This window comes from Carassius auratus, chromosome 22 (assembly GCF_003368295.1).
Source record: "Carassius auratus strain Wakin chromosome 22, ASM336829v1, whole genome shotgun sequence".
NCBI lineage: Eukaryota > Metazoa > Chordata > Actinopteri > Cypriniformes > Cyprinidae > Carassius > Carassius auratus.
In genome coordinates, this window is record NC_039264.1 from 12784581 (window position 1) to 12812215 (window position 27635).

The 27635-nt window shown below is 35.2% G+C and overlaps 2 protein-coding genes across 3 annotated transcripts; both read right to left on the bottom strand.

Moving 5' to 3' along the window:
- Nucleotides 1-1263: 1263 nt before the first annotated feature.
- arhgap19 (Rho GTPase activating protein 19) lies at nt 1264-18295 on the bottom strand. Of its 2 annotated transcripts, none has more exons than XM_026197802.1 (11): nt 18188-18295; nt 15825-16099; nt 10467-10547; nt 10069-10278; nt 8665-8891; nt 8170-8256; nt 7162-7227; nt 6909-7085; nt 6066-6164; nt 4219-4324; nt 1264-2793 (listed from the first exon to the last, which is right to left on the bottom strand). In XM_026197802.1, the coding sequence occupies exons 1-10, from the start codon at nt 18229-18231 to the stop codon at nt 4229-4231; spliced, it is 1362 nt and encodes a 453-aa protein (XP_026053587.1). In that variant the 5' UTR covers nt 18232-18295; the 3' UTR covers nt 1264-2793; nt 4219-4228. The 2 variants fall into 2 exon arrangements, with proteins under 2 accessions (XP_026053587.1, XP_026053586.1); XM_026197801.1 differs by having other exon boundaries at nt 1264-2858.
- A 1110-nt stretch (nt 18296-19405) lies between these two features.
- Nucleotides 19406-27355, bottom strand: kcnip2 (Kv channel interacting protein 2). The gene is made up of 9 exons (XM_026197803.1): nt 26963-27355; nt 23569-23667; nt 23313-23437; nt 21460-21529; nt 21273-21343; nt 20928-21035; nt 20720-20824; nt 20291-20353; nt 19406-19557 (listed from the first exon to the last, which is right to left on the bottom strand). Exons 1-9 carry the CDS (start codon nt 27033-27035, stop codon nt 19510-19512), a joined length of 762 nt encoding a protein of 253 aa, XP_026053588.1. The 5' UTR covers nt 27036-27355; the 3' UTR covers nt 19406-19509.
- Between the last annotated feature and the right edge of the window lie 280 nt (nt 27356-27635).

Genomic DNA, 27635 nt, shown 5'->3' on the forward strand with positions numbered 1-27635 from the left:
GCCGGTTTAATCATTTATTTGGTGTAACATGGACATTTCTCAGTTCACGCCATAAAGGCAACTTACCCAATCAAACCACGGAACATGAAAATAAACTAGGCTATGCAAAAAGACAAAAATAGTGTATTAATTAGTGATTAAATATTGGACAATTTTATGTTTTCAAATTAATAAAATAAATTAAGCTCTCCCAAGTGTTTGAATCAGCTTTGCTTGATACTATTTTCAAGCTTGCGGTCATCCATCCGTGTTGCTCGTGCACCTTTTTCTACCCAATTTCTACCTTCCAGTCAACTTTGCAATTAATATGCTTTGATACAGCACTCTGTAAACAGCCACCCCTTTCAGTAATGAGCTTCTGTGACTTACCGTCTTTGTGGAGGGTGTTGATGATCATCTTCTGGACCATTGCCAACTCATTACTGTGGTTTCAAAGGACACCTGGAATTTATACATTTAATGAAGCGAAGTATAAAAAAACAAAAAAAAAAACATTTTTGAAATGTTTTTTTTTCTTTTCTTAAACTGCAATGAATCTAGAATATATGAAAGTTGTACTTTTTGAAATGAGTTACAGAAAACTAGTATTCTAGTTTTTTTATATGCACTTGTATGTGTGTGTATATAAAATAATTTATAGAATACTTATATATTTATTTAAAACAAATATTTACCCTCTATGATTTATGAATTAACTATATAAATATCATTATAACAAACACCTTATATATATATTTTTTTTTTGGACATAAAAAAATAATAAAATATACATATATATATATATATAACACTCAATATATATATTATTATTATTTTATGTCCAAAACTGCAATTTTTTTCACACACACAAAAAAGTAACATCTTGCAATATTTTACAAACACCAAGATTGAAAATATTTTAAAATGGATCAAAATCCCATGTTATTAAAGACGCTATTTAAGACAATTTTGGCTGATAAGACGAATGTTTTCTCTCTCTCTCTTCCCACATCTTAATACAATTAACATTACCATTCTAGACCTAGTTTAGTAAAGAGTAAAGAAAATACTATACAAAACTTACTACCAGTTGCCAAATTGTCATCAGTCTTACTTTTATAGAAATACCCTTGTAAGCCTGCATTTGTATCTCTCCCAACAGACAGAGCGCGGAAGGATATCAGCAGCGCCCTCTAGTGTTCATCCGCGCAAACTAGTGACCGTCAACACAACCATCAGTCAGCACACACACACACACACACACATCAACAGAAGACAAGCAGGTCAGCTGGGGAAGGTTTTAATAAAAAAAAAATATATATACAAAAATTAAATACACAGAAGCGCTCGTTGTACTACAGCAGATCAAGTACAAAAACAACTGTTTCACAGATCAAATACAAAAGATGTTTAAAAAAAAATCCAGTTCTAGGTACTGTAACATGAAAATATAAAACTTTAGATTTAAAAACTAAATCAAGGATTTACCCAATTTGAAAGAATCACATCTTTTAACAACATCCCCAATCTCCGTGCGTACCATCTGTACAAAAACATACACACAATTATATTAAACATCCCATATGTTGATAGCACCCATATCTAAACGTGAAGAACTTCAGGAGTTTAGCTGCTCTTCTTAGCTTGAACACTTCAGCAATCGCTGATCATTGTGAAGATGTATCTGAATTCGTATAATGCAAGGTCCACCAATAACAAGCCATTTTACACTTGAAAGCTTGCATGCTTTTTTACTGATGTGAAAGACGTTTTATTTCATATGTCCAGTTTTTAAACAAGTTAATCACCCACCCACCCCTTTTTCAACACTGCAGGTTTAAAATATAGATTTAGAAAGGCTACATTTGGCGTTAAAAAGAGAGAGAGAAAAGGAAAAATCAATTAATCAGTCGAGGGAATCTGAAAAGAGCTATATATATATATACACATATGAAGACAATGAAAGGAAGTGACATCATGCACTCTGCTTTGAGATAGACGTTCAGGATCAAAGCCAAGCCTGCATTAACAGCGATTCCTTACACAACATCCTTTAACACCCAGTCGAACACTTACATCCCAGCCTCTGCACCTTCATCCTCTCACCTGTAACATACCAAAACCTGCCAAGCACCTCGCCCCAAAACCCTTCAAAATTAACCCTTTCTGCACTTCTCAACACCAAAACACAACATTTATCGTACTCCGAAATCAATTTTCATACAAAAATACATGAACCTATTTGACTTAGTGGTTAAATGACACCGTAACTTTAATCGGCTGATGATTTGGGCCAGAAAAGAGACATCAAGTTTAAAAAAAAATAAAAAAATAAATCACATTTGTCACAAAATACCATATTTTGAATGTTCACAGTGTTATTAAGACGATATATATGTAAACAAACACCGGTTTGTATTCTCACAGATCTCTAAATGACAGTAATACACTTTTGTGAGTAAATGTTGTCTATCGTTCCCTTAAAATCTGATTGCAGCATGAATTGAGTGATTAATGTGAGATGCACAGATATCAGCACATGCAACTATATCTATACATATATACACTGTCAATATGAGCTCCTCTTATCACGGGTCAGTGTCACTGACAAGTGGTTTACCCATTAAACCTGACGTAACAGTTTAAAACCAAACCAAGAAGATAAAAAAAATAAAAATAAAATAAAATTCACATTAAATGAAAACTAGTCTCAACATTTAGTATGTTAAAACAGCGCAGGATATAAAAGAAATAAATAATTAAAATAAACTCTCTCCGCTGGTCGTCTAGACGAGTGAAGTCTTCTCTTCCGGGCTGAATCCACGATACAGACAAACACAGGAGAAGAAGCAGAGATGCACGCATTCAGACTCCTTCAACTGCATTTAGAAAGACATTATAGTTATATTTAACACTAATTCATGCTTAAAAAAAAACAAAAAAAAAAACACTAGTAAATATCACACTTCAAAACAAATCAAACTAAACAAAACCAAAGCAAAAATAAAGAAACATTTTTTTTTTTGTTAAAAGCAAAGCAAAAAAAAAACCAAAAAAACATTTAGGGCCCTATTTTAACGATCTGAAACGCAAGTGTCAAAGCGCGAAGCGCAAGTAACTTTGTGGGCGGGTCTCGGCGCTGTTGCTATCTTCCCGGCGGGATAAATGGCTCTTGCGCCCGGCGCAAATCTAAAATGGGTTGGTCTGAAGTAGCTTCATTATTCATAGGTGTGGTTTGGGCGTAACGTGAAATAAACCAATCAGAGCGTCATCCAACATTCCCTTTAAAAGCAGGTGCGCAAGTTCCATTATGGATTGCTATTATTATGGCGTATTTACCAGGCGCACGCCAGGAGCGGTTCACAGCCGAGGAGACTGATGTTCTTGTACTACAATTAGCCTGAATGATTTGTAAGCAAGATTTCACAATGATTTCCGTCATCTCATGTGTTAATATTTTTTTAGTGTAACAATTTATGATTTGCAAAAATAACTGTTGCATCTGTGTAGATTACATGAGCAAAGTGTATGCGCGTTGTGCACGCTATACATTATGGTCAAGCTTGCGCCCTTAAAATAGCATAATGAACAACGCGCAACGCGCCACTGACTTTAGACTAGGTTTTTTCTGGTCAGTGGCGCAATTGTTTAATGGAACAGCAAAATAGCACCAGGGATTGTTTGCGCCGGAACACGCCTCCTTTTTTGCGCGGAACCGCCCAGGGAGCGCAAGTTCATTCACTAGTTTAGCGACGTGCTTCTGTGGAGGGAAAAGCGCGCTTCGCGCGGGTGCAAAATAGGAATGACACATGCGTCAGTGTACAAAGTCAATTGCGCTGGGTGCAAGATAGGGCCCTTAAACTACAAACACAAAAAAAACACACACACACACAAAGAAAACAAAAATATATGAAATCCTAACAAAAAAACACCATACAAAAGAAAGCACAGCCAAACAAATCAAATAAAAACAAGCAAAAAAACAAACAAATGAAATAAAATAAAACCACACAACGAAAAAAAAAAAACCTAAGCAAAATTAGTAAAAATAAAAGCAAACAAAACAATAAAAGCAAAAAATTTTAAAAACAAATTCAAAGCAAAATACATTAAAACACCACACAAAAGCAAAGCAAGACAAAACAAAGTAAAAGAGAAGAGAAGAGTGTAGACGAAAGCAGCTAAATGACCCCCCGAGCAGCTGAAGTCATGCAGTGTGGTGAGGAGAGTGCTGCTGACCTGATGTTGTTCAGCTGGACGGATCACGGCTGATGTTCTCCTTCCCCGGAGGAGACACGTGTCGCCCCCTCCTGTCTGCGCCGGGCTGACTCCCCAAAACCCTCTTCTGCATTCAAGCACAGCAACACTCAGTCTACACCAGCACTTGTTCAAACACTCGCTTCTGTTTTAATAACCTTGAGAGAACCTTCCCAGAACGTTCCCTGCAGTCCTCAAACTGACGGAGGGGGTACACCAACAAAACACTGAGCTTGGGCATTCATTTAACACCTCCCAGCAAACGCAGCTTCTAGTATTAAAACAGGACAATGGGATGCTGCAAACATTTACTGAATAAATAGTGTTAATTATTCTATCTTCAACAGTAAATATTGTTATTTCAGAGATCTCACATGTCTAACTGAAGACAACATGATATTAACTGCTTGAAGCGCTTGTGTGCTGACCAAAAGACTGAACATCGTCGTTAATTCAGTGATAAGTAAATGTGACGTTATCCTAGTTAAAGTCAAATAAATGTTATTAATTTTTAATGTCTGTAAAAATAACATTTTTAAAACCAGACATTTTGTTGAAGTCACTGTTTTTTGGTGCTTAAGAAACATAATATCTGGGTTATTATATGGTACCTGGCAGTTATAATAAAGAAAGGAACATTTAAAAGAGAACATTCCGAGAACCTACCGCGAATATTCTATTAATGTTAAGAAACCTTTCCTGGTATACCACAAGGGAACGTTCTGAGAACCTATCGCGAACATTCTATTAATGTTAAGAAACCTTTCCTGGTATACCACAAGGGAACGTTCTGAGAACCTATCGCGAACATTCTATTAATGTTAAGAAACCTTTCCTGGTATACCACAAGGGAACGTTCTGAGAACCTATCGCGAACATTCTATTAATGTTAAGAAACCTTTCCTGGTATACCACAAGGGAACGTTCTGAGAACCTATCGCGAACATTCTATTAATGTTAAGAAACCTTTCCTGGTATACCACAAGGGAACGTTCTGAGAACCTATCGCGAACATTCTATTAATGTTAAGAAACCTTTCCTGGCATACCACAAGGGAACGTTCTGAGAACCTATCGCGAACATTCTATTAATGTTAAGAAACCTTTCCTGGTATACCACAAGGGAACGTTCTGAGAACCTATCGCGAACATTCTATTAATGTTAAGAAACCTTTCCTGGTATACCACAAGGGAACGTTCTGAGAACCTATCGCGAACATTCTATTAATGTTAAGAAACCTTTCCTGGCATACCACAAGGGAACGTTCTGAGAACCTATCGCGAACATTCTATTAATGTTAAGAAACCTTTCCTGGTATACCACAAGGGAACGTTCTAAGAACCTATCGCGAACATTCTATTAATGTTAAGAAACCTTTCCTGGCATACCACAAGGGAACGTTCTGAGAACCTATCGCGAACATTCTATTAATGTTAAGGAACCTTTCCTGGTATACCACAAGGGAACGTTCTGAGAACCTATCGCGAACATTCTATTAATGTTAAGAAACCTTTCCTGGCATACCACAAGGGAACGTTCTAAGAACCTATCGCGAACATTCTATTAATGTTAAGAAACCTTTCCTGGCATACCACAAGGGAACGTTCTGAGAACCTATCGCGAACATTCTATTAATGTTAAGGAACCTTTCCTGGTATACCACAAGGGAACGTTCTGGGAACCTTGAAGTTGTGAGCTGGGTGAACTGTTACAGGGTATGTGTGCCAGCAGACTGAAAGCACACACAGCTGAGCGATGTCTTTAATAGCATCTCTGAATGTCACAGTCGTGGATGTGGTTTGATTAAAGCAGAGACTTTGAGATCTGACCTTGATGAGACCTCCGAAGGAGCGAGAGCGCGCGTGTTTTTTACTGCTCGGAGTCGTGTTCTCGCTCACAGGAGTGCCGGGACTCGACTGCTTGCCGAGCTAAAACCATCAACAAACATAACATTTACTACAAAAATCAGATCACAATAACAGAATGAAAGTGTGTTTTTTTTGTTTTTTTTTTCGAATCACAAAATTAAAAGCAAAAACACACACTAATACAATTTTTTTAAAAGAGATCTGCTGCCTTTAGTATCATATTATTAGGTTAACAATGCATATTGCAATAGACTCAACAGCAAGTTATGAATAATTACAGCTTAGATAGCATGTAGTGTATTATTGTAATGTCATAATACTACTAGTACTTATTTATTTTTATGTATATAAGTTGGGTTTAAAAAACAATGCAATTATTGTAAAAATATATGGCAACAACAAAAAGCCAACTAAAGGGGTCTGTTGTCATAATATTAATAACAATAACAATAGTACGCACAATTTATTTTGTTGGGTAAAAAAAAGAAATATTGTAAAAATGTCATAAGTTAATATAATTAGAAAAGTTATGATTATAATAATACTTATCACAGCAGTGTCATTAATAGTAAGACGAGGCATGATTGTTTTCGAATTTTTGTTTTCAGTAATGAAAAAAATAATTATAGGGAAAATTAATGCCAACAAATAAAAAAAATATATATATATATAATAATACTAACATTATAAAATAAAATAATGATAATAATAAATTTAAATAAACAAACAATAGTGAAAATGTAAGAAAACAAGGTCAAGGGTCTGCTTGACCTTGTGTGACGCAGTGAGCTCTCTCTCTCTCACCTGTCGGATGAGTTTTTTCTTCTTGGCAGAGTTGGGCATGTGATCGGTGACGTGTCGACAGAGCTCTCGGAGCGCCTCTTCTGTGTGCTGGTCCGGGTCCAAGCCCACCGGTGCTCCGCTCCTCTTACACACAGACACGAACGGAGATCCGCTGGCCGACAGCAGCTCCAGATCATCCTGACAGCACACACAAGAGCATCAGCTCGCTCAAGAACAAGTCAGGCAGTGAAGACAGAGCACCAGCACCACTCACCTTGGAGTGAATCACTCTGCTGTTTGCAAACTGAAGTCTGGCATGTTCCCTCAGATACGCCGGCGCCTTCACAAAAGACAAAACAGATCGACTTGTGATGCTGCTGCAAACTAAAACTATTACAAATCACTTTTGTTACCGGAAATAATTCAGAATATAAATATTTGATGGACAAATAAAAATTAAACCTGAAATGAAGATGGAAATTAGAAATGTTTCCTTGGAAAATAACTGAAATATGTTTAAGTTGAAGTACAAAAACTACTCAAATAAGCTAAATACAAATAAAACAACTTATAAAAATGACAAAAGCACATACCAAAATTACTCAAACTAAAGCTGAAATAAAAATTAAGTTAAACAGATTTGTTTACTTATAATTTTACAAAAAGCAAAATTAGAAATGTGGAAAGTAACTGAAATAAATGAACAAATAATACTGAAGCTGAAGTACTAAAATTACTAAACATAAAGCTGGAATATAACTAAGTTAAACACAAATATTAGAAAAATGACAAAAGCATAAAATTTTAAATTGTTTTCTTGTGAAGTAATTAAAGAAAAAGGTAATAAAATTATTAAAACTAAAGCTGAAATAAACATAAATTAAAGCTATTGGCAACTATGTGATTTTTTTTATTGAATTACTAAAATGACTGAAATTAAATAAAAAAAAAAAAAAAACTAAAAAATGTCTTATATTTTCGAATATTATATATATATATATATATATATATATATATATATATATATATATATATATATATATATATATATATATATATATAGAAAGGTAGAGAGACCTAAATTAAAATGAAACCTGAAAATATAGAAATTAAGGCTAATTCAAAATATTAATAAAATGCTTATATATAATACTAAAAGAACGCAGTGATATGTTACTATGTTATTTTCCATCCTATCAGTTATGTAAAAATAAATAAATGGAAAATGTAAAAAATAAAAAAAAAAGCGCTGCATTTGAAGAAGGTGTGGTGTGAAAAGTACCCGAAAGATCTTCTGTGAGTGTTTGATGAGAAACGCCATGCCACTGTTCAGTTTCTTCAGGTTCTCCTGAAGGTCACTGGCATTCATCTGAAGACAGCAGCACATTACATAACAAATGATGCCTCAGTGGTGGAAACAGGCTTCCATATAAATCAGAAAACAGCACATTTCAGCTATTTAATTTATACAATGGTGAAAGAAAATTGTAACATACATGGGGAAAAATAAAAAAATCGATTTCGGTATTCGGCCTTTGGCCCGGTTTAATTTTGTTTGTTAATTTTGTTTAGCTTAATGATATAAATAACTAAAATGTAAATAGAATTCATTAAAAGCAAAACAAAGACAAAAATGCATGGAATTACTAAAACTTTAACTAAAATTACAATGAAAACCGAAAATCTAAAAACAAAACCTATTAGTAAAACCCATCCTCTTATCTGAAAAACACAAAGAGAACAGGTCTGATGACATATAAAGAAAGAAGCGTCGTACGTTCTTGGGCCAGATGACGTGCGGGGCGAACATGAGCGCCAGGTTGTGCGCAGACATCTTGTTCTTGTCCTGCTGTTTGGCGGTGTGGTAGAGCAGGTCCAGCAGCAGCTTCAGCAGGGCTCTGTTAGCGGTGGGAAGCAGCATCAGCAGCAGCTGCAGTGCCTCGATCTGACGCTCCTTATCCGGCAGACTCGTCTTGTTGCCTTGATCGTCAAACAGGCTCAGCTCTGCGCAGAAGGACAGCGATTACGAGCCATCGAGACGAGCAGTGTTCAAACCATTGACAAATATTGTCATCATTTTAAAAAATTAGATAACAAAAACAAAAACTGAATGACAAAAACTAAATTTTTTTCACCGACGAAAACGAGATACATATTTTCACAGACGAAAATGACATAAAAAATTGTTTGAATGACAAAAACTATGACACAAATCTAATGACATGTCAACTACATATTTTCACAGATGAAAACGATAACGAAACAAACAGTGCTAAATTTTTTTGATTAAATTAATTGATTTAAATTAACATTTTTTTGACCGACGAAAATTTTATAAAAAATAGTTTCGAATGACAAAAACTGTGATGCAAACCTAATGACATTTTTTCACCAACGAAAACGAGATGATAAAACAAATAGTTTCAAATGACAAAAACTGACGCAAATCTATTGACATTTCCGTCAACTACATTTTTCACAGACAAAAGGGAGAAACGATTTGGGAAGATTAGATGTGTACATATGAACTGTATCACAGTCTACTGATGTATCATGTGGGACATAAGCTAACATACACTTGCTGCATGTTCAAAAATTTTGATTTCTAGGACTAAGAGAAGAGCAGACATAGGAGTAAATTTAACGGTATATTGTATTCGGTTTTAAAGACAGTGCAGCCTAATTTAATTTCCATTTTCTGTGGTACTGATGGTAATCAAGCAACTAAAGACAGACAGAAAATCACTAACTGCTCTTGACAGTTAATAAGGATTAATCTAAATTGATGTAACTAAAAATGCCTGCTTGGAAGAATGTGGTGGACAAGATGTTTTAAAGAATCCATAATTAGCCTATTTGTATTTCATTAAAAAAGAAGACCATACTCTGGTTTCATTATGAGAAGTGGTTTCATTTAATTTTAACATAAAGGCATGTTGTGCGTCACAGCAGTTTCTACCATGATAAAACCTTACAATCAAACCTGATTTTGGTCATTTTAAAGAAATGCTTAATAAATGCATTACACTGTAAATAAACCTACTACTAATAACGAACTAACGTAGATTTAGTCGACTAAAACTAATCAGATGACTAAAATATGACTAAAACCTAATGGCCTTTTAGTCAGAACTAAGACTAAATGAAAGCTGAATGGTGAGGTGTGCGTGATCTGCCGGACCTGTGATCTTCAGGTGAGCGTGCAGGTGCCGCTGGGTCAGCAGGGGCTCGGGCAGCTCCCTCAGGAAGCTCTTGAGGAGCGTGGCCACATCGTTGGGATGGAAGTCCCCGGAGGAGAAGTCGATGTCTGCGCCGCTGTTGAGCTGCTCTCTCAGCGTCTGCTGTCTCAGGCTGTTCCCAGGGACCCGAAACAGACCCTCCACATGCAGATCTGCAGGACAGCGACCAGCTCTTCACTCTTTACTTAATTATTCATTTTTTGTGAATAATATATTATGTCCATATCCATTTAATTTGTCTTGTTGAATTTGTGTGCGTCTGTAACTCGTATGCGTGTTTTGGATTTGTGAAAACCCTGCAAATATCAAAACCTTCAATAAAAATAAATGAATAACTCACTTTTGCTGAGGTACACAATGAGTTGATATATCTGGGCTATTCCTTCCTCCGTGAGAGGCGTGCCGAACACCACACATTTGTCTGGAACACAAAACGCGTAAACCAGTTAAGAATTAACACATTTTTCAATAATAATTTGTTTTTAAAATAAATAAACAGAATTAAATTATAAAATACACCATGAAATATTGCAATAAATACATTTAGGAAATTGTAACTTGAAATATGTCTTTAAAATAACAAAGTTAAATATACTTTGAAGTAAAATGTAGCAGACAACATAAAACTAGTGTAATAAATAAATATATAGAAAGTATATTATGAAATGATATTCAAGAAAAAGGTCTATTTTTATACGTTAAGGCATATTTCACATCATTTTTACACCACTGGTGTAAAGTTAATTTTGTTTTTTTAAGTATGTCTCTTCTGCTTACCAAGGCTTATTGTATGTATTTTTTAAATACAGTAAAAATTATGAAATATTATTAATATTTAAAATAGCTGCTGTTCATGTGAGTTTATTATTCAAATGTAATTTATTTCTGAAATGTGCAGCTGTATTTTCAGCATCATTACTCCAGTCTCCAGAAATCAGAATAATACGCCGCTCAAGAAACATTTCTGATATTATTCTTATTATCAGTGTTCCTTAGGGATGTCAAATTTCGATTATTTCCATGATCGATCGTCGTTTAAATTAACGATCAATTAATCGATTAATCGTTAACCATAATACTGCAAAATGCGTCTATTGCAGGCACGCAGTCAGCGGTATAACAGGATGTGCAAAAGCCACACACACACACACAAAACGCTTTCTCACTTGAATTAAAGAGGTTTTAGTCTGAATAAAATGCTAGTAGCAGGATTATAAAATGAATAGATGCGATTATGATCATTTGATAAAATGAAGAGAGCGCGCCATACTTTTGAGGTCATTTTACTTTGTTGACAGTTTCCAATCCCGCACGGAGAACGCTGAACGCGCCTCTTTAAATGGTTTTGTGGTGCTCGTTGTTGTATTTTAAAGCACAATTGCAATGTTTTCAACTGACATTATTGTATAAAATTATCCGAAATGTGGAGCGCGTGTGACTGCGCTGCACATTAAGTGAACTACATCGGCGCTGCTGCACCAAAACACAGTTGCTCACATTAATTTGATCCTGCTGGATTCTGTCCTAGAAAATGTCAGATTTTTAAAAATCCGGCATACAGCGCATTAGATCGTGACAGTTCAAGCGCGGCTTTGGATAGATTTATTTGGAGGTTATTGCTCATGTCTCATTCGGCACAAATCGAAATGTTTCCATATTCGCAATGTATTTGAATGTTAAACTATTATTTATAATGTAAACTAGGCTTGTACTTAACACGCATTCGCATATAGACGGAAAAGATGATCCTCTTCATATGAGCAGAAACGTCCTTGGCATAACAGCAGAGTGGACCGGTATACTACGGTCTATTTAAACTGACCAGTGTAACCTTTTAATGTTTAGTTGACATTTTATTTTGATAATGAACAGACTGCGATGTAAGTTTGAATCGCTAGAATATACGTGTGCAGCAGGCTCCGGGGCGATCGAAACAGCTGAGACATTAAAAAAAATATATATTTTCCGCAAAAGTGTTTAATTTCATTTGTGCACACTCACAATAAAAACAGAAGATTTGTGCTCTTGTAAAATAAAGCAAACAAACAGAATGCGTTGTCATCCTTTTTTTTTTTTTTTTTTTGTGAACTTATGGAGCGCCCACACTTCTGTTTTAAATCCGTTAATCTTAATTAGCCTGATATATTATATATATATATATATAGTCGGATATATTTCGCATCATGGCCGCGGGAAGTGGGGGTGCTGGGGGTGCTGCAGCACCCCCTAGTGACGAGAGGGAGATAAAAAAAAAATGTAGGCCTATTAAAATATTTTGCACAATTTATAAATTCCTTATGAATATTTTAGAAAATGATTTTGACACACGCAGTCTATTACGTATATTTTGGATTTTAATTTCATATTTTGAGGCCTAATCAACACAGGTTCGGAAGATACGTTGTCAACGTCGGGCAGGCAGGTTTGGTCGCCGAGTAACGAGGTTTCCCGCTCGTTCCACGCAGAATACATCCATCTGTATATAATACATCGCACCTCGACATTTGGACACCTGTAACCAGGGCACCCCGCCTGCATGTAGCTCAGGTAAGAGCATTGTGCTGCCGCGCTTGTAACATTTATTTTTTTGGCAACAAGTGTGGGATCAGCTTTGACTAGTCAAGCAATTGTAAGTAGTATACTATAGTATTTTTGGAAGGTGGTGGGGATGGAGAGTATTATTTCGTTCGTGTGTTCTTTGCGTAAAGGTTGTGGAGAACTGTTAAATAACGTTTAAATAGTCGGCGATTATTTCCTTGTGGTTTGTGTAAAAAGGTTGGAGATGGAGACAGAAAGCTTTATACTGTGCGTGTGTTTTTTGCGTAATGGATGTGGAGAACTGGGCTGCGTTTCCCAAAAGCATCGTAAGCCTAAGTTGATCGTAAAAACGATCGTACGATTGATCTTAATATTACGGTCTGTTTCCCAAAAGCATCGTAGCTTAAGTAGCACTTGAAAATCTTCGTAGATCTACGAGTGCTCTGGAGTAATCGTACATCCCCAAGTGCATTGTAAGAAGACAGATTTATGAGGACACCTGCAGGACAACCGGCAGATTACACTTTTATCTAGATTTAACACACTGCAACGCCAGTAATATAATAATATTTTGATTGTACTTTATTGTACACTTTATTGTACTCGTTTATTGTTTACATGAATTTATAAATGAAATAAATAAAAAGGGGAAAACAAGATGAAAAAAAAACACATCTTTGTTTTTCTCTATCTCCTCTAAGAGGACATTAATTTCATCCTTTTGAAAGGTATCTTTTTTTTTTTTCAGCCATTTTGTCAGTGTCTCCGCCTGTATGTAGGTGCTTTATATAGACTTGATTGTATTGATTGGTAATCCAAAACAGATGACAATTATTAGGTTAAACGTTCAGAATACGATTCCATATAAGGTTACATTTTAGCACTTCGCGAATGGACAGCGACTCCTAAGTAGCACGTAGAGCGCGTTCTCGCGCGTTCATGTTAAGTGCATTTTTGGGAAACGCTCGTGGAATTGCTGCGAGCGTTCGTAAGTTTGCACGTAGAAAACGCTCTTAAGAGCTAAGATACATCGTTATCGGGAAACCCGGCCCTGTTCAATAAACAAATTGCTTAAATAGTCAGAGATTATTTCCTTGTGGTGTGCGTAAAAAGATTTTGGAGTTAATAGAGTTGCGTGTGACATAAACGTGCAGTGACTCAAGCCAGCTGACCAAATCGATTGCATTGTTTTAGCGTTATTGTGAAGTTTGATTAATATTATATTTTGTTGTAATATTATTTGTTGTATCTAAATAAGTTGCATGTATGTATAGGCTATCTGAAATTTTAATGAAAGTAATTATTTCGTTTTCTTTCGATTATTAAACTATTATTTCTGATTCTGCTTCTGCTTCAGATTAATAAGGCATTGCGCATATCTGAGAACTGATGTCTGTGTGTTTCAGACCCTGTGCACTGAAGTGTATATGACAATAAAGTAGTAAATCTCAATGTATTTATTTTTAAAATGTATTTTAAATAGGCCTATAGGCTCATAGGTTTTTTGTCAAAAAAAAAAAGAAATTCACAGCACCCCCTGTTCAAAATTACTTCCCGCGGCCCTGTTTCGCATAGCCTATTTAAAAAAAAAAAAAACATGAAAACAAATTGTTATTTTTATGTTGGGCCTATTACTTAGTAGGCTATAAATTTTCCTTAAAGCATCCCATTTTGTCCCAGGGCTTAGAACCTGTGCCCTAGGCAGGTCCATGCAGAAACTTGTGAACGATGCTCGGCGTCACCGTTTAGTGACAGCAGTGAATGCTCCAGGAATATGTCGGTCACAGCGCCTATTAATCGCTGTTTTGAATCCAGCAATTATTTATTTAGAAATTATAAGATCTGATTATGACAAGTGTGGTATAAAAGCTTTGTTTATTAGAGGAATAATAGGTTAACTGGAAAATGTTAGATTGCGACCATGCTTTTGGACCCTATAGTCTTCATTTACGCGGCTTTGTTCTGGTTTGCCGGTTGGTCACGAATTTCCACAAATTCAGTATATTTAGGCATTGTTTCTTTTCCTAAATCTTCATAGTCTAACCCTCTAATTTCCCAGGTTTATTTTATTATCTTTCGCTTTTAATAACTGTTTTCGCATCTCTTACTGTGGTAAACATGGGAAGGGAAATTAAAGATTTCATGAATTAAGAATTCGTTCGATTTATTAATTTGTTCCCTTATTTCACTTAAATCATGGGTTATTTAGGGAACAAAATTAATGAAACATGGACAATTGCCACATTAATAATTCGTAGGAATGAATTAACAAGTTGTAGGAATGAATAGACTACCTGTCCTGTCACTGTGTCCCGCAGCCCTGCAAAGCGCACGATATAAAACAGTTATCTGATGAAATGATTAGTAACTACATTTCTATTGCTTTTAATGTTGAATAACTTTTATGTTGTTTCTATTTTAATGTACTTTAAAGTTTAAATCACATTAAAAGCTGAATTTGTACATTGTGAATGAATGATGATGCTTTTATATATCGTCACCGTCACTCACAGCCGCTCGCACGTGTTGAGTGCGCATGAGCCGCACGCAGCCCAACATTGAATCGGTTAACCGACCATCGATAGCCTTAATCGATTGCATCTCTTATCGACAATTAATCGATCATCGATTAATCGTTGACATCCCTAGTAGGAACCCTAATATATTTTTATTTCATGATTCTTTCTTTGAAACAGTAATCTACTGAAATTTTTATTTTTATTAAACTGAACTGATTTATATTTACAACTGAATTCATTGTACATCAGTGCCTTCATTTCATTGGGAACCAAATACTGTTAGTCACACAAAGAAACCAATCAGGTCCTGACTTGTTTTGGCTCAGTTTTCACCCATTACTGTTGACCGCAATGAATCTAGAGCCGGCCAGTCGATGCCAAAACCCTACGGCAGGAAACAAACTCGAATAGCAATCGGCTAACTTCCCAAAACAGATGATGTAATTCTCCCACTGAAGGTTATTCAATGGTTTTTGTCAATAGCGTCTGAAATCTTCCCACAGAAGAATCACTGGTGTCTCCACAAGAAGGCATATCGACAACAGACTGGTTGTAAATCAGTAGGAAGCATGAGGAACAATTAATGCCAGAATACATAGTCAATGGAAAATGGCTACGGTTTAAACCAACAGCCGCCTGACCTTTGCGTTTGAGGAAGTTGAAGGAGCGGAAGAAGCCTCCGGCCGCAGTGCCATTGGGCGTCTTGGGCTCCTCGTCTAGTAACTGAGAGAATTCGGCCCCCGGGAGGTCGATGAGCCGCGTGATGTTACTCAGGACCAGCTCGGTGAAGGCCTCGGGCCGCTCATGACGCAGCTTCTCCACGAAGAAGTCAGGGTTGAAGATGATGGGCTGCCGTCCATCTCCACTGCCGCACGTTTCTGACTCCTGACTGATCACCACATTACACACCGTGCCCCTGCCGACACACACATATCATCACAACGTGATCATCACGCGTTTTTATTTCATTTTTATAAATAAGTGTCTTAACATATCCAATAATTCAAATAAACTAAGCCATGGTTAGTTTAGGTTTAAAATGTCATGTGGTGCGACTCAAAAACATAATCGTTAATAATCTAATTGAAAATATTTGGGGAAAATCCATGGACATCAAACTGAAACGTTACATTTACGTTTAGTCATTTAGTAGATGCTATTATCCAAAGTGACTTCAAAATCAAAATCAATAAAAAAATCGAAATCAATAAAAGCGCGATGATATACAAGTGTTATAACAAGTTATTTATTTATATATAGTTATTAATTATTTAAATGTGTGTTACAAAAAAACTAAAGCTATAGGAATAGTGAAATAGATTGTTTATTATGAACAAACAAACCAATTGTTTATTAAATCACATGCGTTAAAATTAGCTGATTTGGTTGATTTATATACAGCACAGGTAATGTACAAAGTTTATAATAATTAACTTCCAAATATGTATTCAGAGGCTGTTCAAAATAAGAGAAAATCTGAATAAACTAAGAAAAATGTATACGTTTAAAAAAGTAAGGGCAAGAACTAACGCTAGAAATAGATGTGTATATCTGTCAAATCTATGGAATAATTGTGATAAGGAATGTAAACGATGTAATACAGTTTGCAAATTTAAGAAAATGTATAAAAACATGGTGTTAAAAAATTATAATGACACATTATCAATGAATTATGTAGCATATTGAGGTAATAGATGGAAAGGGTGTTTCTGTAATTATGTATGTTTGTAATTAAGTGTGTATATTTTTGGAAATTTATTATGTAACTCTTGTTTATCTTGTATTGAATCTAGTGAAAAAGTGACGTACATCGGTTAAATATATATAAAGGGTAGGCTTAATAAGCAAGGCTTCTGCCTACAACTCTTTCGGAATTTATGTTTATTTTTGTGAAATGTTGTCTAGAAGGACCGAAATAAACAGAACTGAATTGAAAAAGAAAACAAATAATTTTTTTTCTTTTTTTTAAACAGAGCAAGCTAGACTTGTTTTTGCTTTTGTTAATTGTATAATAAATAAAAAGAAAATGAAAACTATGCAAAAGAATACAAAAAGATTAGAAAAGCTAGTGTTAATAAGAAAACAAGAAGTTAGTAAATCAGTTGAGCACAAGTCTAAAAGTCTAACATTAAATTTTACATTTACGTAAAACAGTATACATTTTTATACCGTATGATACGAATGTCATTTAACTTGGCACGAGAACTGTAAATTTACACATTTATTGTCATTTTAAAATTAAAAAACAAAAACAACAAGAACAATCCGATTACATACTAGATTAATTACAAGAATTATGATATTTTTGCATGCTCATTTAATATATTCAGCTCTCAACTTAATGCAATAGCCTAAACATTTCCCAGATAACAAGATTTCAATGTTTGTTTTCAGCGCAATACCACAAGGATTTGTCAGAGTTTACATCAATAAATCTACAATTAAATTATTCATGGAACACTGAAATATAAATAAATAATTTAAATTTATAATTTATTTATAAATAAATGCATTCAGAAATAGATATATAAAATGATATATACATTACATTTCTTATAACCTGGTATTTTTGTTTTAAAATGATTTTCCTTGTTATTTTAAAGGCCAAAAACAGTAAATGAACGTATAAATAGTCATTTTATCCAGTTTTATACCAATGTGAAATGTGTTAAGAGGCTTTCTGAATACAACTGTCATTGGTTTCACTCTTATTTTGATGGCACTGCAGTACAGATAATAACTCTGATATTTATCATGTTCTGAAAGATTCACACATTCACTTCACCAAAGATTGTACATTAATTTTCACCGGTTCTCTAAAGAAAACCAAGTATTACTATGGTACTGCGCGTTTATGGCCATTCAAAGCTACCACGGTGATTCTAGCTCACTGCATCCACCCAACAGCGTCTCTGCAGTTACTCAAAAGTGAAAATATTTGACTGTATTCTTATACTAAACGTGTTTGAATAACAGTTTAGTTTTTAAAATGAATAATCGTTACCTTCTGTCTCGATTATTTACATCGGTGTCTTTCTCCGCGGCCATCTTTCATCTTCAGTTTGAATCCGCCGCTGCCGAGGCGTTAACCGCTGCTTAATCATGATTGGACAGTGGAGGGAAAGGGGGAGGGGCTATGGAGCCATGCGGGTTTGCCGAGTCCTGATTGGTCTATTCAAATATTTCAGAGATACACAGATCTGGGAACAGCCGTGAAGACGTCCAGGTTGATTATATTGAAAAAGCGACCCTTTAAAGGTGTAATATTAATTTACATTTACATATCAGTATTTATTTTTGTTTAATTGTTGCTAAAGTGTTAACACTGAATGTTGTATATATTTAGAAAATAACCGTAATGGTAAAATACATATTCATATACTATGATCAACGTAAATTTGCTTTCTAAATGGATTTCAAGTCTACAGGTTGAATTGAAGTCAGGTGTGAAGTAAAAGCATTATGATTTTGCTTTTTTTGAAGATTTATAGAAAGGCAGTCAACACTTTTGTGCATAGCAATCTTGAATTTATTTGTTAACATAAAAAACAATAAATTAAAAAAATTAAAAGACAAAGACATGGAGAATCCACATGGAATATGAATAATCTACTCAAAATGGTATGGTATATACATACAAAATTAACTAAATAAATATACTACATGAACTGAAATCAACAAAAATGGAAATGGATAAATAAATATATAAATGTATTTATTAGGAAGAATGTAAAACATTATTAGTGCGAATCTACCAAGAACTATTCCACTTTTGCATAGTTCGTTACGTCAACTTCCGCCAATTCCATAATCTTTCCCATCAGTAATATTGATTGTAAATGGTTGTGCATATGCATATATTTTAAAGTATTGTGTTACAACATAATCTAAATGAATTACATCTGACATGAATAATGCTTGCAGATTGTAATTATAGGAATTTTACACATTCCTTTCTGTGGCAAACATAATAATGATATAAGGTGTTAGTGCACTTTTACTGTATAATTGACAAACAAATAAAAAAAAAACTGAAAGAATTTTTAAGAGCCTTTTTTGTTGGACTGGCTTAAAATATATCTTCACATTATATTAAACGAAGAAAAGCAATGCAAAGACAGTGGCATACAACAGCTGATCCTCAAACACATCAATCCATCCTCAGGGTGTAGAATAACATGGCATGCTCACTTTGCACCTGTTCAGGTGTTCACTGTCGCTCTTTTTTTTTGTAGGTGCAAGATGGAGGGAGTCATCAGGCAGACGCCACAACAGCTCAAACACTGTTGCTGTTCTCAAAAAATGTCCAAAGATCGTTGTGCAGAGCTAAATTACGTGATCCAACATCTGCATGGACTCCATGATGGCCTCATCCTGAACAAAACAATAACAACACAGAGGATGTTAAGGAACAGTAAATACAGAAATGGAAATCTGCTAAACATTTACCTATTTAATCGTGCAGATCCTCTGCAGTGAATGGGTGCCGTCAGTATGGGAGTCCAAACAGCTGATAAAAACATCATAGTGTTTGTTTAGAGCATGTTTTGGCTTGTAAACAGTTCATGATCTGTGCACATTTCTCTCCTGATCCTGACAGTATGACTTTTTCATTGGAGGAAACTTTATTATGAAAATGGACTTGTATTTTGGCCAGAAGCTACAGTTCCAAGTTAAGAACTTAGTGATGGATTATTTTCTTTCAAACATTTAGCTTTTCACTTCACAAGACGTCAACTGATGGACTGGAGTGCTGTTGGATTATTGTGATGTTTTTATCAGCTGTTTGGACTCTCATTCTGACGGCACCCATTCACATCCATTGATAAGCAAGTGATGCAATGCTACATTTCTCCAAATCTGATGAAGAGACAAACTCGTCCTAATGTTGCATGGACTGAGGGTGAACACGTTTTCAGCAATTTTTCATTTTTGGTTAAGTATTCCTTTTAATATCATTGCAGGTAATGTATACATTACTCCTAATTAATTTAACTTATATTTTAGAGTATTAATTTAGGACTCTGGATACACCAGTTTGTCTTTAGAAAGAGTAATCACACTCATATTAAAAAAATCATAATTAGTTTTCATGTCGTCCTTCTACCTTTTGACACGATTCCAGGAACTCCTCCATCGTGACGACACCATCATTGTTGCGATCCATTTTCTGAGTGCGAACAGATAAACAATCAATAAGTGAACAATCTGAGACCTACAGTAGAAACATGACAAGCTTTAGAAGTTTTAAGAGAAATAATAATTTGAATAAATATTAGTTTTGTTTTTCTTTTGCTTTACCAGGACTGCATTTAGTTGATCAAAAATACAATAAAAACAGTAATATTACGAAATATTTGTACGATTTTAAATAACTAAACAAACTTGTTGTAAACTGTAATTTATTCCTGTGATACAAATCTGTATTTTCAGCATCATTCCTCCATTCTCCAGTGTCACATGATCTTCAGAAATCATTGTGATATTCAGCTGAAACAGACAGAGACAGTAAAAAAGGCAGCTTTCCTGAAGATACCTGAAAGAAACTTTCCACATGTTCTCTCGATGCGCTGTCCTTCATACACGGATGCGTGTACTTCCCCATCATATCATAAATAGACTTCATAATATCATTCATCTCCTAAATCAGACAGAACAATTGAACAAATAATGGATTCACACAAATGACCAGTTTATGCCCCAGAATAAACCTTAAATACGCAGTTTAGTGTGTGATACTGTACCTCTTTAGTGATGCAGCCATCTTTATTAAGATCATACAAACTAAAGGCCCAGCCAAGTCTATCAGTGACGGTACCACGCAAGATGATTGACAGGCCAACCACAAAATCCTGAAGCCAGAGACCAGTAAGTGTACAGTGGTAATATGCAACATGATGATAACAACAAATCATCTATTGATTTGACTAAAATCTAAATAAATGACTTCATTGCTTATGTAGCACAATACATCGACTTTAAGATACACATTTGACATTCTATTGCATATTTCTATATGATTTAAATAAGAAAATGGTATATGTATTATATTTATTCATATAAAGTATATGAATAAACAGCAAACTGACCTCAAAGCTTACTGCTCCATTTTTGTGTCGGTCAAAAGCCTCAAACAGGAAATGTGCATATGCGCTAGAGTCTTAAAACAAATAAATAAAACAAATACAGAGGGCTTTATAAAGGCCTCTTTAAATTCAATTCATTAAAATGTTGGAACTTATTAACTGGTTTAATTAGCTTCATGAATTCACTCACCTCCATGAGGAAAAAAGTGAGAGTAGATTAACTTAAAAGTCTCTTCATTTACTAATCCAGAGGGACATTCCTAAAGCACATAGAAATAATTATAAACAAAAATATATTGAAAAATATTTCGTTATTTAATATATTTAATAACAATGACATGTTTTGTGAAAATAACTGTAAAAGGGACAGAGCCCATGCAACACACATGAAGAAAACTTCGTAAGTGTAACCTAGCAATGTCACGGAAAAACCCAATCCGATTACACGAGAAAACGTATTTTACGAGAAAACTAATATTAGACAAAATTGCAATTTCGTACAAATTCATACAGTGTGATTTGTTGGAAAACACATTATAGTGTGGACCTAAGCTGGTCGTACTAAAAAAAAATGAACATGAAAACATTGCGCAACTATGGAAAGAGAAAATTTGGAAAAAGCACATTTCCAAATTTGTGTTAGAGAAAGCTAATTTTTGTGAAGAGTGTGACAACAAACCCACAAACCATGCGTAATGTTTCTTAGTTCACGTGTGGAGAGACTAGCCAATCACAACAGAGGTGATTTACATTTAGAAGTCTTAAAGGTACAGTAATCCTTTTTTGCTTGGACAAAAAAAAGTTTAGGTAAGAAGCATAAACATACTTAAAAATTGTATATCAATATACAAACTTATTGTCTAATCCAGTGGTTCCCAACCTTTTTCAACTCGCGGCCCACACAACTAAACACATATGTTTGCGCGGCCCACTGCAAAAATTAACTGACCCCACTATTGTTGGGTTAATAACTTATTAATCAGAAGCCAGATTGTTAACTGTCTTTATTGAATGAACTGGCAATTAACAGAAAATAACTCGGGCTGGCACCGTTTGGCACAACTGATGTTGTTCTGTAGCATATGCAGCAAAAATATCTAAGATAAACTGGCGGTTTATTCTTAAACCAATCAGCGAGCTCGAATAGTGGAAGTATAGTTAAAGTTTAATATTTAATATTTAAAACAATTTAATATTTTTTTCTTAATTATATATATGAAATGATGTTATTAAGTTATGACTTAGACATTTTTACATATGAACAACATTATTATTTATTTTAATAGTGTATTGACAATAGTGTATTGACTCAGTGTGGTATGGGAACAGCTCCAGTCAAGACTGCAAAGCCCTGTAGAGAGTTGTGTGCTTAGCTGAGTGCAACTCAGGGTCTGCTCTCCCCTCTCTGCAGGACATCTACCTCAAACACTGCAAAAGCAGAGATGTTAAAAAATCATCAAGGACTCCATCCACCCCAGTAACCATCTTTTCACTTTGCTGCCAGCTGTTAAGCGCTTCTGTAGCCTGATGGCAAAAACAGAGAGACTAAGGAGGAGTTTCTTCCCCCAGGCCATCAGGCTCCTAAACCCAAAACCAGCCTCTTAACATCTTCATGTCTCCACTTAATATTAACTTAATCAGTAAGATATTCATAATTCACTGCCTCACAATGACTACAGTGTACTTTTCATGCACATTATTTTCCATCCTATATTTAATTCTACAGTATACATCTCTCTCTATTTTATTCTAATATTTTTATTGCTTAGTTTTATTTCATTCTTTCATAGCTATATTTATGTATATTTTCATCTGTGTTGTATTCTTTAATAATTGCACTGTCCGTGGAGTGGACCTGACTCATATTTCACTGCTGGTTATATATATGTTATATATATGCTCTATATAATTGTGTATGTGACAAATAAAACCTTGAATCTTGAATAGTAATTGGCGGCCCACTTCCCACAGCTTGAAAACCACTGGTCTAATCCTTTAAACCAGTAGGGAATTAATAAAGTCATTAAGGGAAAGGTTTCTTACACTTTTGAAACTTCTATAGAGGATTTGTAGCTCTGTTTTAGAGAATTTGGTCTGCTCCATCATTTTTTCCAGACTATCCGGCCTGTAGCACACAGTGGCAAGCTCAAAATCCTCTTCTATACTGTCTATATGACAGATGAAAAGAAACAAGTATTATACAAAAAATTGCAAACAATACAGAATGCATTTTAGAGATATGTCTACTTAGTTACAGACAAAGAACATGAGGAAAGGAAGGCAACAGTGGGTCACTTGCTTTGCCTGACGGTTGGTGTGGAGTCCACATGACAGCAGGGCAGAAGTTTGAGGAAGCGCTGCTTCATGTTCTTTCTGCTCTGGCCTGAGGGAGGGTTACCTGCAAACACAACAAACATTGGGAAACTGCTTAGCTATGCAAAAGTGCTTTGTAAATCATTTAAATTCTACTACAAAGACACACAACTGTTTGCAAAATGGCAGTCCGTCACAGTCGGTTGGCACAGTTTGCTGCTCTGGCTTTGAATCAGATCACTGAATTGGAAGAACCGAATTTCCCCCAATCATAAAATGAAAGAATATACTGTTCTCTGACCTTTTTGAGTTGAGTAGCGGACATGGCATTTGACATCAGTATGGAAAACCCATACAGTTGGAACAAATTGGCAAAAACGTTAAAGGCACGTTCACGTTAGAGCAATCTTTCGGGGGCAAAGTATTATGTGACTAATTAAGCAATGCTTGTTCACAGGTAAATTCCCAAATAAGCAGCTTTATAATAGAAAACTCGAATAATTGGTTGAAATCACTGCACTGCACACGATTGTGCGTGAGGAGTTGCTTTATTACAACAATCTTACATTTCATTAAGTTGTGTATCAAATTTTCACCTCACTAACAATCTCCAAGCGAAAAACACAATCAATTGCATTCCTGAATTAATCGATTGAGTAAATTATTGAATGAATTGCTCGTAAAGCCAGTCACATTTCTTGTCCCTGATCAGCATTTTGAACGAATCATTTGAATGAATGAACCATGACTGAACAAACATAACGACTTTATTCAACAATTCGTCTCCTCCACGTCACACTCTCGCGCCATGTTGGAGAGTATCACATACGCAAACAACGAATGCTGTTCTTATGCATATATATATTGTATTGTTTGAACAAAGTCATTATTTTTGTTTTCTTTGCGTACAAAAATATTCTTGTAGCTTCAGAAAATTACGGTTGAACCACTGAGGTCACATGGACTGCTTTACCCATGTCCTTGCTATGTTTCTGTGCACTGATCGTGGTAATATCCTTGCTGTTTATGGGAGGGTCAGAGAGCTCTTGGACTTTATCAAAAATATCTTAATTTGTGTTCTGAAGAGGTTTTGCGGTTTTGAAGCGACTTGAGGGCGAGTAATTAACTACATAATTTACATTTTTGGGTGAACTATCCCTTTAATGCCAATGAGTCATAAATAAAACATCAAAGTAGAAGTCAGAGACAAAAACAAAATGACAGAACTGATATTCAGAACACACCTTAAACCCGTTTCATTAAGTGTGTTTATGACTGAGCTTTATTTGCATAGCTATCATCAGCCGACTTCACGAGACTTCATTTTGGTGAATTACTTCAAACACCTGTTCCTCCAGAGCTTATTTATACTGGCATGGAAAAACAAACAAAAGCAACACTACGTTAAATGCACAGCGCATGTGCACAGGTGCATACAGCCCTTAGAAAATACTGGTGCACATCTGCTGCAGCACACACAGCCCCACGTACAACATACAGCAACACGTGGAACGAACTGCCAAAGTATTATTTATGTGCAACCATATGCACACTATCCCAGTAAACTTGGTTACATGTTAAAACATTTTCACAACATTCCCCATTTACTGTAGTATGCATAAAATATGTCTAATTGACAGCTAAATATCTATGTCTAAAATGTAATCTACACACGTTTAGAAAGCCATGTTTTAGCATATCTGCTTTCATTCAGTCCTTAACTCCAGAACACATTTTGGTATGAAGGCAGATCATGATCTATCAGTTAAAATGTTCACACAGGAATATAGTGAAAGAGACCTGAATTTTATTATTTTTGCAGTCCCATTTGGTGACACTAGAGGCACCAAAATGACACTTTTTCTGCTTTAAATACCAGCTTCTCTCACAATTTAGGAATAATTCAGGCTCATTCATCCAGGCAGGTCAGGTGTTTTTCAATAGTAATCGATTTTAAAATCCCTCAGATTGTCAACTGGATGAAAAGTTGGAAAGACATTTGTTTTTTTTTTTTGTTCTTCAGTCTCTCCTTTGGAGCTACTGAGAGTTATTGACAGACATAAAGGAGCGCATGAAGGGCGAAACCAAGATGGAGGCAACAACAAAACTGGCTAGCTGATCTGAATCCTTAACAAGGGCAAGGGGATTATTAAGATCCTGAAAAAGATAATAATAAAAAATAAAAGAATTCAGAAACAGAGCTACAGCTCAACCAGGTGACCATCTATATTATGGACCACCATGGTACTTTTTGTGATGTCTTCATTAGCATCCATTACGTCATTATGTTTTATAATGTAAACTAGCCTGACCTAAAGCAACAGTACAGCTGTGACACTGACAAAGAGGAAGCTTGACTATAAAATGAAACTTCATCAATTATTTAAGCAATGCTATAAAGCGCTTGTTATGACAAGATGTGAGATATGTCTACCATGAAACGGGTGAAAGAGTCAAGTGATTTGTTCAGACCTATTTAGTTCACTTGTTGGGGAATTATTACTTGGTAGACTGGTATACATTTAGTAAATTGGTTGAACTGGAAAATCTAAATATAATCTAGGTTTGTTTGTTTAGCATTATGCAGATTGCACAGAAAATTAGCTAACGTTAGTTAAAAATATGTTAGTCGGCTAAATAACGTGATTATATAGTTTACTAAGTAAGCTGTCTTAGTAAGGCAGACTTCATAGCAAAGCAATTGAAATATGAACTTATAGGCTACAATCTGTGTTGGTATTTTTGTCAAGGTCAGAAATTTGTTTTAGCGGTATTAGTCATATTATTGATTGCAGTATGATTGTCTCAATAACCGAGGTCATAAAAACTGCAGACATAATAATTATATAGCAAAATGCTTTACTGAGGTAGAGTTTAACATGTTTTGTATAGCCTAGCTTTTAATTTCTGTAAAAAAAAAAAAAAAAATGTGAAAATTTAGCGCAATGAAAGCACACCAATTTAAACCATTTATGTACAGAAGTCACAGTCAATACCAAATAAAAAAGAAGAAGATATGTGTGAATAAACAATCCATTCCGAAGATATTACATCAATCCAAATGATGGCAGGTGTTAAACCTCGAGAAGCTTACATTACATGTACGTTTCATGATTAGAGAAGCGATAGTTAGCCGCTTAATAGCCTAAATATGCGGACATAATTGTTACATGGTAAAATATGCGCGATAATTTTGATAAGTGAAAACCTACAATAAACAAGTAAGTGTCTGTCAGCAACAGTTTATAAAGATTATACAGTAGTCTGTAATCTACGAGCAGTCAACTTTATCTCGAGAGCATTAAAAACATGTAACACTTGAATAAATTGCGCGATGTCGCGGTAATGACTGATCCGTGTGTCGTTTTAAGTGCACTTACCTGTCAGCAAGTCATTGGATCCGTCACATTCCCCAGAAGTATTCAAACTCTCGTCTCTAGATTTCACCCGCATTTTGCCTTCGCGAAAAATACAGTCAGAGAAAAATACCTTTAATCCCTTGAGAGTGAGAAATGATATTGAATTATCTGTCTGCCAGCAAATGTAAGTGCAAGGCTTTTTAGAGAGTGAATAATGTTATTATATTTCCATTAGAAGTTCCCGTCGGTCGGGCGTATATTCGCTCCAGTATCCGGTTTATTCATGTGGACTGTTTTGACTGTACTATCAAAGTCAGTCCTTCTCTGTTATTATCAAACAGTCTCCGCACCGCCTTGCTGCCATCTGCTCTGCCCTGCTGCAAAATACATGAACTAACTGCTCGGGGAAGCAGGACTTCGTGTCTCCAAGACTGAGTCACAGCGCGTTTGGGCATCATCACTGGCACGCTCCAAATCACTACAAACTTCAAGTCAATTTGAGGCCCATTACAACCTCAGTAGTAGCTTTTTTAAACACATTCCAAAGCATTTTTTGGATCTTAACAAAAAGAAAAATCCAAATCAATAACTTTGTATTCCGAACATTTTAAGTATTCCAATTCAAAAACATTTCTGTTCATACCAACAAATTCCAAATCATTTTAGGCAGGTTACAATAATACATTTTGGTGCA

Coding starts and splice junctions, on each gene's coding strand:
- arhgap19 (XM_026197802.1), bottom strand. CDS start 18,231: ATGGCCGCGGAGAAAGACACCGATGTAAATAATCGAGACAGAAG. Junction 7,228..8,169: donor ACTCACAGAAGATCTTTCGG/GTACTTTTCACA, acceptor TCTTTTGTGAAG/GCGCCGGCGTATCTGAGGGA. Junction 4,325..6,065: donor CCTTCGGAGGTCTCATCAAG/GTCAGATCTCAA, acceptor GCTTGAATGCAG/AAGAGGGTTTTGGGGAGTCA.
- kcnip2 (XM_026197803.1), bottom strand. CDS start 27,035: ATGCGGGTGAAATCTAGAGACGAGAGTTTGAATACTTCTGGGGAATGT. Junction 23,668..26,962: donor ATCCAATGACTTGCTGACAG/GTAAGTGCACTT, acceptor TTGTGTTTGCAG/GTAACCCTCCCTCAGGCCAG. Junction 21,036..21,272: donor ATGGAGCAGTAAGCTTTGAG/GTCAGTTTGCTG, acceptor CTCTGGCTTCAG/GATTTTGTGGTTGGCCTGTC.